The sequence below is a fragment of the Trichechus manatus genome, unplaced genomic scaffold (genome assembly GCF_000243295.1).
Source record: "Trichechus manatus latirostris isolate Lorelei unplaced genomic scaffold, TriManLat1.0 scaffold00236, whole genome shotgun sequence".
Lineage (NCBI taxonomy): Eukaryota > Metazoa > Chordata > Mammalia > Sirenia > Trichechidae > Trichechus > Trichechus manatus.
Window position 1 is genome coordinate 2,559,916 of NW_004444172.1, and position 11,550 is coordinate 2,571,465.

Below are 11,550 nucleotides of genomic sequence, written 5' to 3' on the forward strand. Positions count from 1 at the left end.
ATACATGGCATAAACACAATACGAACCATAAGTAACAATGCACAAGCACCAGAAGAGAGACTAGGTAACTGGGAGCTCCTAAAAATCAAACACTTTTGCTCATCAAAAGACTTCACCAAAAGAGTCAAAAGACAACCAACAGACTGGGAAAAAAAATTTTGGCTACGACAAACCCAAACGGCATCTAATCTCTAAAGTCTATAAGATACTGCAAAACCTCAACAACAAAAGACAAATAACTCAATTAAAAAGTGGGCAAAGGATATGAACAGGCATTTCACCAAAGAAGACATTCAGGTGGCTAACAGACACATGAAGAAATGCTCACGATCATTAATCATTAGAGAAATGGAAATCAAAACTACAATGAGATACGATCTCACCCCAACAAGGCTAGCATTAATCCAAAAAACACAAAATAATAAATGCTGGAGAGGTTGTGAAGGGACTGACACTTATACACTGTTGGTAGGAATGTAAAATGGTACAACCACTTTGGAAATTGCTTTGGCCCTTCCTTAAAAAGCTAGAAATAGAAGTACGGTATGATCCAGCTATCCCACTCTTTGGAATATATACTAGAGAAATAAGAGCTGTCATACAAATAGATATACGCACACCCATGTTCATTGCAGCACTGTTCACAATAGCAAAAATATGGAAACAACTTAGGTGCCCATCAATGGACAAATGGATAAACAAATTATGGTATATTCACACAATGGAATACTACACAACAATAAAGAACAATGATGAATCTGTGAAACATAACAGGGTGGAATCTGGAAGGCATTAAGCTGAGTGAATTTAGTCAGTTGCAAAAGGACAAATATTGTATAAGTCCAGTATTATAAGAACTCAAAAAAAGGTTTAAACACAGAAGAAAACACTCTTTGATTGTTACGAGGGTGAGGAGGGAGGGAGAGCGTTATTCACTAACTAGATAGTGGACAAGAATTATCAGGTGAAAGGAAGGACAGCACACGCTACAGGGGAAGTCAGCATAACTGGACTAAACCAAAGCTAAGAAGTTTCCTGAATACAACCAAACACTTTGAGGGACAGAGTAGCAGGGGTGGAGGTCTGGGGACCGTGCTTTCAGGGGACATCTAGGTCAACTGGCATAACAAAGTTTATTAAGAAAATGTTCTGCATCCTACTTTGATAAGTGGGGTCTGGGGTCTTAAAAGCTAGCCAGCGGCCATCTAAGACGCATCAATTGGTCCCAACCCATCTGGAGTAAAGGAGAATGAAGTCACAAGGAATGCATTAGCCCAAGAGACAGAAAGGGTCACATAAACCGGAGACTGCCATCAGCCTGAGACCAGAAGAACTAGATGGTACCCAGCTACCACCAACGACCCCTCTGACAGGGAACACAACAGAGTCCCTGATGGAGTAGGAGAAAAGTGGGGTGCAGAACTCAAATTCTAGTAGTAAGACCAGACTTAATGGTCTGACCGAGACGGGAGGAACCCCAGAAAGCATGGCCCCCAGAATTTCTGTCAACCCAGCACTAAAATCATTCCTGAGGCGAACTCTTCAGCAAAGATTAGATTGGACTACAGGACATAAAATGATACTCGCAAAGACTGTGCTTCTTAGCTCGAGTAGATACCTGAGACTAAATGGGCAGCTCCTGTCTGGAGGCAGAGAGGTTCAGGAGCTGCTTGAATGGACACGGGAAATCAGGGGTGGAAAGGAGGAGTGTGCTGTCACAGTATAGGGAGAGCAATTGGGGTTACATAACAATGTATTGTACGAGACACTAACTTGAATTATAAACTTTCATTTAATGTACTACAACAAAATTAAGAAAATATATATATATATATATATATCGAAAGGTGTGCTTGGGTGAATTGCTCTGTGTGTTAACAAAGAACTTTCAGGCACTGACTGCTGGCCAACCTGGGAAGAGACTGCCTTAGGTGTGGGGAAATCTTCATCACTGCCAGCTGCCACAGAGGCTGAGAGAATGCTCTGGCACCTGCAGGAAGTGGTCAGAGGTTTAGACCACACAGCCTTTGGGGTTCAGGCCAGTCCCATAATTTTGTGATCTTTACAGTTGCTATTCGTTTCTCTGCCAATGCGAGGTGTGGCACCCCCTTGCAGTAAATAATTTATATTATTCTGCTTTAGGTGAAAGTTGACAGCACAAATTAGTTTCTCATTCAAAAAATGTATGCACAAATTGTTTTGAGACATTGGTTGCTGTGGTATGGTTAATTACTTTTGTGTTTGACATTTCTAGCCATGGTCTTGTAACTCCCACCTAGGTGATTGTGTGATAGGGTAACTGTGGCCTATCAAGGGGATTGGTCAGTTTTGTCTTAAAAGAGAGCCAATTCCAGAGCAGAAGGGAGGAGCCCACCACCACCACCAAGGAAGGAGAGACCACGCAGCAGAGACCTGGCAGCAGGAGATAAGTGTGGTGGGTTTCCCAGCCCATGGAGAGAGAAAGCTGAGTGCCTTTGGGCAGAGACTAAGGGCCAGAGAGAGGTGTGCCTGTGAGCACAGCTGGGGAGAGGCTGTCCTGATGGAAGAACTGTATCCTGAGTGAGCCTGGATTGTAACTGTTACTTCCCTAATAAACCCCGTAATTGTGAGTATGGTCTGTGAGTTCTGTGTGGCCACTGCAATGAATTATCAAACCCAGTAGAGTGCTGTGGGAGGGGCAGTTGGTGTCAGAATTAATAAATATGGTGGAGAGAGGAGGCGTGTCTGACCTCCACCTCATAGGAATCAGCCTTGGGCCGTTGATCCTGATTTTCTTTCCTCCTTGTGAAGTTAGAGGAGGTCAGACACCACCCCCATGATGTTTTCACAGTTGCAGTCCCCGCAATGTGTCGGCACTCACCCCCTTTCCCTTTACACCCTGGATTCCCCATGTCCATTCATCCAGTATTCCTGTCCCTTCCTGCCTTCTCGTCTTTGCTTTTGGGCAGATATTGCCCATTTGGTCTCATATTCTTGACTGAACTAAGAAGCACATTCCCTATGTGTGTTATTGTTTGTTTCGTAGGCCTGTCTAATCTTTTGGCAGAAAGATGGACTTCAGGAGTAGCTTCAATTCTGCATTAGCAGGGTGTCCGGGGGCATAGTCTAGGGGTTCCTTCAGTCTCTTTCAGACCAGTCAGTCTGGTCTCTTTTCTGTGAATTTGAATTTTGTTCTACATTTTTTTTCCTGTTCTGTCCAGGACCCTCTACTGAGATCCCTGTCAGAGCAGCTGGTGGTGGTAGCTGGGCACCATCTAGTTCTTCTGGGCTCAGGCTGGTGGAGGCTGTGGTTCATGTGGTCCATTAGTCCTCTGAACTAATATTTTCCTTGTGTCTGGTTTTCTTCATTCTCCTTTGCTCTGGTCGGGATGGGACCAATAAATGTATCCTGCAGTAAACAATTTGGCCTTTGGTTCTGATTCCTGAGAGCTGAACCACCCTTGAGGCCAATGAGTGGGGGCTGACCAGACCAAAAGGGACCAACTGGGGGCCCAATGATGACTAAGCCTCAGGAGGCATGGTGTAATCTATCATGGCCATGTAGTGAGGCCTTCCAATGAAGGCCATGGAAGGCTCAGTGGAACTTCCTGGGTGTCGAGAGTGAACATTTACACTCAGGAGGGTAACTGTGTCCCCTGGGTACATGGAAGCTTTGTACTGAGCCTCCTCCTGGACCCCACCCTATATGCTTATATCCTTTCTTCTGCTAGTTTAAAGATAACCCTTCCTCAGGAGTTTGTGAGTCATTCTGATGGACTATTGGACCTAAGAAACAGAGAAGGGGCCAGTACCCAATGATCTAGCCCTGGGTGAATGGTGATGAGAGAGAAAGGGCTACGTAGAGCATCTGGGGTCTGGATTGACCAGGGAAGAGAAGCTGAGATTTCTACAGGATGCAGTTGGCATGTGGAGTGAGATTTATTATCCACCACACATTTGGCATCAGAGGTAGATGATCTCAGCTTCCCTGGACTGGTTTGATACGATTGGCATAGTCAGCAGGATTCGTTTGAGAGGCCCTTGATTGCTAAGCCAGGTTTAATCTGCATTTGTTTATTCATTCTACATATACTTAGCGGGCATCTACTGCATGCCAGGCACTGTGTTGGGATAGTGGGCAAAGCAGGAAGAAATGCAAAGATAATTTAGACCAGAGGCTGTAAACAAGTGGCCAGCCTTGACCTCCACACGTTCTGCCTGGCTCGCAGTGTTGACCATTAGAGTGCTGTAAATTTTAATTGGGTGCCAGTTTAAAATCGGGAGATACTACATAAAAATCCAGACTTCTGGCTTCTCTTCAAAGAATCTAAAGATCTGGCCACTGCTGGAGCTGAGTGGAGGCCACCCTTTTCTCCATGGCTTGCCTCTCAAGATCACCGACGTCCTCACCTCTCTTTTAGCTTCCAGACATTTGCCATCTTACATCTGCCCTGGTTTGCCCGATTATTATTATCTATCTGGTCCCCATCAGTATTTGAGTTTGCAGGCCTTGAATTATACACTGTCCCAGCTCCAAAGTCTTTTATAATCAAATGACAATTTCCCTCAAAAACAGTCCCACTAGCTTTCAATTAATGAACACCTACCGTGCACATGGCGACCCCATGTGTGTTGGAGTAGAGCTGTGCTCCACAGGGTTTTCTTTTCTTAAAAAAATTTTATGGTGCTTTAGGTGAATGTTTACAGCTCAAGTTAATTTCTCATTCAAAAATTTATACACATATTGTTTTGTGACATTGGTTGCAATCCCCACAATGTGACAGCACTCCTTTCCACACCGGGTTCCCTGTGTCCATTCGTCCAGTTCCTGTCCCTTCCTGTCTTCTCGTCTTGCTTTTGAATAGGAGTTGCCCGTTTGGTCTCGTACATTTGATTGAACTAAGAAACATGTTCCTAACGTGTGTTATTTTTTGTTTTATAGGCCTCTTTGTCTGAAAAGTGGTCTTCAGGAATGGTTTCAGTTCTGGGTTAGCAGAATGTCCGAGGGCCTTGTCTCAGCGGTTCTTCCAGTCTCTGTCAGACCAGTAAGTCTGGTCTTCTTTTGTGAATTTGAATTCTGTTCCACATTTTTCTCACATTCTCTCCGAGAATCTCTGTTGCAATCCCTGTCAGAGCAGTGATTGGTGGTAACTGGGAACCATCTAGTTCTTCTGGTCTCAGACTGGTAGAGTCTCTGGTTCATACGGCCCTTTAGTCCTTTGGACTAATATTTTCCTGTGTTCTTGGTTTTCTTCATTCTGCTTTGCTCCAGATGGGATCCACCGGGTTTTCAATGGCTGATTTTTCAGAAGTAGATCACCAAGCCTTTCTTCCAAAGTGTCTCTGGATGGACTCGAACCACCAACCTTTCGGTCAGCAGTAGAGCAGATTAACCATTTACACCACCCAGGTACTCCAAGAAAAGCCTGGTGATCTACTTCCAAAAAATCAGCCATTAAAAACTGTGCGGAGCACAGTTCTACTCTGAGACACATGGGATCGCCATGAGTTGGAATCGACTCAGTGACAACTGGTTTGGTTTGGTTTTGGTTTCTATGTACCAGGCTTTTCCATACAGTATTTCATGTAATTCTCACAACTCTACAAAGTGAGTATAATGATCTCCGTTTTATAGATGATGAGGCTCCACAAAGCAAAGCAATTCAGTCGCACAGCTTCTTATGAATAGGCTCACATTCAAACTCAAGACAATCTCCAAAGCTAACACTTTTTTCCATTGCACCATGGGCCTCTCTGTTCTGAAGCAGCCAGCTTAGTAAGTTTTCCAAGTACACACTCAGGCTGGCCAGGAAATGTGCTCTTCCACTAGCAGAGAACTCCAGCCCAGTGGACTGCTAAAGACTTTTTAAGGTCAATTAATACATTAGTTTCTCTGGTTTATCGATCAGCCTTCTATGAGTCCAGCTAATGTGAGTTAGTTCTTGAGGCCTGATGACTCCTGAGTGGTTGGATCAAGTCAGACTTTTGAATCAACCAAGAGAGCAGCCAGCCCAATATGTTATGACCTCTTAGACCTCTATCCGTGTTAATTCAACAGAAGGTGTCTTTGAAATCCAACTTCCCCACTTTTATAGATGAGTAAAGTGAGGCATGGAGTAGGACAGGGAGAAATTATTCAGAAAGTTACTGAAAGCTGGGTTTAGAAGCCAGAGAAACGGAGTTTCCCCAAGTATAGCATACATAGCATATGGGACACTCAAGTTGGGTCTAAGTGGTACATGAAATGTGTTCTCATTTTTCATATTATTGTTGTTAGCTGCTGTCCAGTCAGCCCCTAACTAATGTCAACCCCATGCACAATGAACCAAAACACTGCTTAGTCTTGTGCCATCTCCATGACAGGTTGTGAATCAGACCACTGTAATCCACAGGGTTTTTACTGGCTGATTTTTTAGGAAGTAGATCACCAGGCCTATCTTCCTAGTCTGTTTTAATCTGGAAGCTCTGCTGAACCCTGTTCAGCATCATAGCAACACACAGCCCTCCAGTGACAGATGGATGGTGGCTATGCATGAGGTGCACTGGCCAGGAATCGAACCTGGGTCTTCTGCATGGAAGGCAAGAATTCTACCTCTGAACCACCAATGTTTCATAGTTATTAGTTAGGTGAATGTGTATTAGAAATATACATGTATATACATGATGTATATATACAATGCTGATGCAATGGTTAAGTGCTTGGCTGCTAACCGAAAATTCTGTGGTTGGAGCCCACCCAGCTGCTCTGCAGCAGAAAAGACCTGCTGCTCCCATAAAGATTACAGCCTAGGAAACCCTATGGGGCAGTTCTACTCTGTCCTATGGGGTCACTATGAGTCAGAATCAACTCTGTGGCATACAACAACATATGTATGATGTATGTTTGTGTGTGTGTGTAGCATCAAACCCAAGATTCCAAAGATACTTTAGAATAATGCTAATCCAAAAAAAAAAAAAAAAAAAGAGGTGGGGGGTGATCTAAAAGAAAGTAAATAGGTCCCTGGGTACTGCAAACAGTTTGTGCTCAGCTGGTAATCGAAAGGTTGATGGTTCAAACCCACTCAGCGGCGCCATGGAAGAAAAGGCCTGGAATCTGCTTCCGTAAAGAGTACAGCCAAGAAAACCCTATGGAGCAGTTGTACTCTGTCACACACATGGTTGCCATGACCCAGAAACGACTCCAATGCACGTAACAACCACATCATTAAGTAACTAGTAGTACCAATCGTACCAAAAAAAAAAACTAAACCCACTGCCATCGTGTCAATTCTGACCCATAGCGACCCTACAGATACACAGATACGGTGAAAATCATGGAGGTAGACTGCAAATGACGTCTGGGAAACAGATCATGGTTAAGCATTCTGGCTCTGGAGTCAGACAGAGCTGCGTTCAAATCCGGCTGCAACTCACTGAGGTTCCAGAATCCTATCTGTGAAATGAGGGTAGTGGTAGAGACTGGCTCTGAGGACTGCCATATGCACACACATAGCAAACACAAAATGTTCCCATTTCTTTGCCTCCCAGGTCATTGTCCCGATGCTTCACTTTCCTGCAGCTGACAGTCACATTCACCAAAAGCACCCTTAGGGTTGGGCTCTAGCTGGTTGTCTTGTCTATGGCTGGATGTCCCCAGGAGGACTCTAGGCTGTTGGAGGTCAGAGATGTCTAAACGGTTCCATAAGGCCTAGTAGAAAGGTTCTGGAGTCAGATCTGGGGCTGAATCTTTGCTCTGCTCCTTATTTATTAGCTGCAAACGTTGGGCAAATTACTTAGCATCTCTGAGCTTCAGTTTTCTTTTCCATAACATCACAGATTTGTTGCGAGGACTAAAGGTGTAACTAGCAAATGTTGTTGTTAGCTGCCATCAAGTGGGCCCCCAACTCATGGTGACCCCATGTACAATGGGATCAGACTGTTACGATCTATAGGGCTTTCATTGGCTGAGTTTTGGAAGCAGATCACCAGGCCTTTCTTCCTAGTCCGCTTTAGTCTGGAATCTCTGATGAAACCAGTTCAGCATCATAGCCGGGAATCAGTCCTGGGTGTCCCGCATAGAAGGCGAGAATCCTACCACTGAACCACCAGTGTCTCTTAACTAGCAAACAGCATATCTCAATAAAATTGTTATATTTTTTCAAAAAGCACAGGTGGAGAGTTGAGCCCTCAAAAGGGAGACAGGCTGTCTTGGGGTGATGGAAATGTTCTAAATACTGATTGTGGTGGTGGTTATTGGAATACATACATTTGTCAAACCTCATCAAAATGTATGTAAATTGTTGTTGTTAGTTGCTGTCGAGTCAATTTTGACTCATGGCGACCCTGTGTGCACAGAGCAGAACTGTGCTCCATGAGGTTTTCAAGGGGGTGACCTTTGGGAAGCAGATCACCAGGCCTGTCTTCTGGCACACCTCTGAGTGGGTTCGAACCACCAACCTTTCAACTACTAGCTGAGAGCTTAACCGTTTGCGCCACCCAGGATTCCTTGAACATAAATTAATCCTCAATATACTTGATTGAAAGAAAACCAGCACCAGATGGACAGGACGGGAAGACACTACCAAGTAGACAGTGGCAAGGCATCAAGGCTACTCTCTAGTCTCCAAGATAAATAACCCTGAGGGGACGTGAACCGCCCACCTCCACTCACCCACGAGTCCCCCAGCAGCCCTCCACTTGGTTTTCCCAGCCACTCTGGAACCCCTATCATTCCTTCCCAGGCCTGCTCCTCCCGACCCAACCTGCTCCCCAGGCCAGCTGCCAACTCTAATCTCCATCTCCTCTGGCCGCCATCTCCCTGTAATTAGGGCCAGGAGGTATGGGCAAGTTGCCATCAGTCGGTGCACCTGCTGCTTTCTTACAGATAACCCTGGCAGGGGCAGGAGAGCCCCCAGGGTGGAGCGAGTGCTGTCCAGAGCATAGCTCAAAACCTCCCCTCAGCCACCTCCCCCGATCTGCACCCTCAAGGCATTGGTTTTCTCCCACAGCCAAGGCAGGTCCCCGCAGGAAGCCAACATGAGGAGCCGGGAGACGCCATGAAGGACACCAACATTTAGTAAACACTGTGGATGCTCACAAAACTCCCATAAGGTAGAGACTACTCCCATTTTTCAAACCAAGAAACTGAAGCTCAATGTTTAAGGGAGTCATCAACATCACTTAGTTGGTAAAAGCAGTGGAAGCTGGGATTTGTATCCAAGCTCGCTTTTCTCCCAAGATTTTTCCAAAGCATGGAGGTTGCAGGAAGGGGGTCGGGGGAGGGCAGGAACAAACTCCACATCCCTCCAGCTCCTTAGGCTGACTTTGTCAGCACAGCCCTGCCTGTCCCAGAAACAGAAGACACCCATCAGAATAACCAAGCCTCAAATCCCAGACACCAGGAGGGGTGACTCCCTTCCTCCAGGGTACCTACAGTACCCCCCCACCCCAAGGAATGCTAGATTTCCTGCTCCCTGGTTCCTGACCACTCACACAAAGCCAGGGTGATTGAAAGGGTAAATAGGGACCTTCCAGAAACACCAGAAATCCCTGGGTGATGCAAACAGTTAAGCTCCACTACTAACCAAAGGAGCCCTGGTGGTGCAGTGGTTAAGAGCTCAGTTGCTAACCAAAAGGTTCGCAGTTCGAATCCACCAGCCATTCCTTGGAAACCCTATGGGGCGGTTCTACTCTGTCCTATAGGGTCACTATGAGTCAGAATCAACTCTACGGCAACGGATTTACTAGCCACAAGGTTGGCGGTTTAAACCCACCCAGAGACACCTTGGAAGACAGGCCTGGTGAACTGCTTTGAAAAGATAACAGCCATGAAAACCCTATGGGGCAGTTGTACTCTGCACACGTGGGGTCACCATGAGTCAGAATCCATTCGATGACAACTAACAACCACAAATGCCCTGCCTAAAGGAGACAAGGCTATTAACTTTGTGCCAATGGATCTAAAGACCTGGGGGGTTACAGATCCTGAAAAAAGAAACAGCGTGGGGCCTCTACATTCCAACTCCACTTTATAAGGCTTTCCTTCGTCTTAGCCTTAAAAAACGAGTTGCCTTCGAGCTGACTCTGACTCTTGGTCACCCCATGTGTGTCAGAGTAGAACTGTGCTCCATGGGGTTTTCAGTGGCTGATTTTTCACAATTAGATCACTAGTCCTTTCTTCCAAGGTACCTCTGGGTAGACTGGAACCTCCAACCTTATTAATCGTTTCTACAACCCAGGTACTCCTATTCAATCTTACAACAACCCTATTAAGAAAACCCTAACCACACTGAGCACCACTTCTCCTTTCAGGAGTCTCCACTCTGCACTAGACCACAGAGGCTCAGGACTCTGCCGTTTAGTCCTTGGACCTGGGTGCTCAGCATCGTGCTGGCACTCAGCACCCACTGGATCTGATGAACAAGGTAGACTAGGCAGAATGCCACCTATTATTCTCCAGATGAAGTTTGAAGAGCTCAGGACGAGAGGCCATCCAACTCCCAGCCCGGTGCTCTAACCCGAGTAGCCCTGCTTTCTGTTCCCTAGACCACCTGTCCCTTTCGGTTTCCACCTTCCCCCTCTGCTGCCCCTCCCCCAGCCCTCCTGGCCCCTTCTCCGGCATACCTGTGCACAGGCTGGAATAGAAGCCCTCCTGTTTGAGCATGATGAGCAAGGAGCCCCAGCCCAGGAGCACGGCAGAGAAGAAAAGGTTCTCCAGCACGGCAGTGCAGGCCATCCACCAGCGCCTCTGGTACGCCTGCTGCAGCGTGGGGGCCATGCTGGCCGCGAGCCTGCACAGGAACAGAACGCTGAGTGAAGGGCCCACCAGCGGCCCCAGAGAAGCGTCCTGCATCATGGTGGCGCCTGGGTCCCCTCGGGCTAGCCCTCGAGGGGGCTTCATGAAGGTCCCATAGACCCCTGAGCTTCCCAGTGGGTACTGCCGAGCCGGCTCCGGGCGCACTGGCTGTGCCAGGGGCGCACGCGGCGCTGGGCTCCCGCCGGGCCACTATCGGAAACAAGGAAGGTCCTGCCTGCGCGGAGCAGCTTCCTGGCGCGCTGCCGGCCTCTCCCACCCAGGCCAGGGGGCGGGAAGCCAGGCTCCCGGGGGCCAGACCCGCACTTTCCCAAGTCCCCAAAGTTCAGCAAGGGGCAGAGCACGCGCTGAGACCACCGCTGGCCGGTGTCCGGCCTCCTGCGCCAGGAAAGACCCCCGAAGCAGATCGGAGGAGGAAGGGGAAGTCTGAAGCTAGCCTAAGAGCCCCCCTTTCCTGTTGCCCCTCTAAGACCACTCCTTCACTCTGGGGTCGGGCAAGCGCAAGCCCTCCCCTTTCACAGCAGGCGACCCATGTCCCTACAGTCTCTCCGGCCAAGCCAGCAGCTGCCACGTGGAAGAGACTCAGGGCTGGTTCGCCGGCGGCCCCGCCGCCACCCTGCACCCCCTCACTCACAAGGCAGGACCTGGGGCAGCGCGAGGCGCGCCTCGGCCCCCCGCCCCTCCGGCCTGGGGAGGGGGCTCGGGCAGGAAGTCCGGCGGCAGCTGACTTTATAAGGGCAGTGGCGGCGGACGGGCTGGATGGCGGACGGGCGGGCGGG

General features: G+C 47.8%; 1 protein-coding gene across 1 annotated transcript in view; it reads right to left on the reverse strand.

The window, feature by feature from the left end:
* Positions 1-10,764, reverse strand: part of SLC43A1 (solute carrier family 43 member 1) — a 37,292-nt gene extending 26,528 nt beyond the window's left edge. Inside the window, exon 1 of the mRNA XM_023743120.1 lies at positions 10,582-10,764. Within this exon, the coding sequence (XP_023598888.1) occupies positions 10,582-10,735 (154 nt within the window). The 5' untranslated portion in view covers positions 10,736-10,764. The remainder of the gene's footprint in view (positions 1-10,581) is intronic.
* Positions 10,765-11,550: the final 786 nt, after the last annotated feature.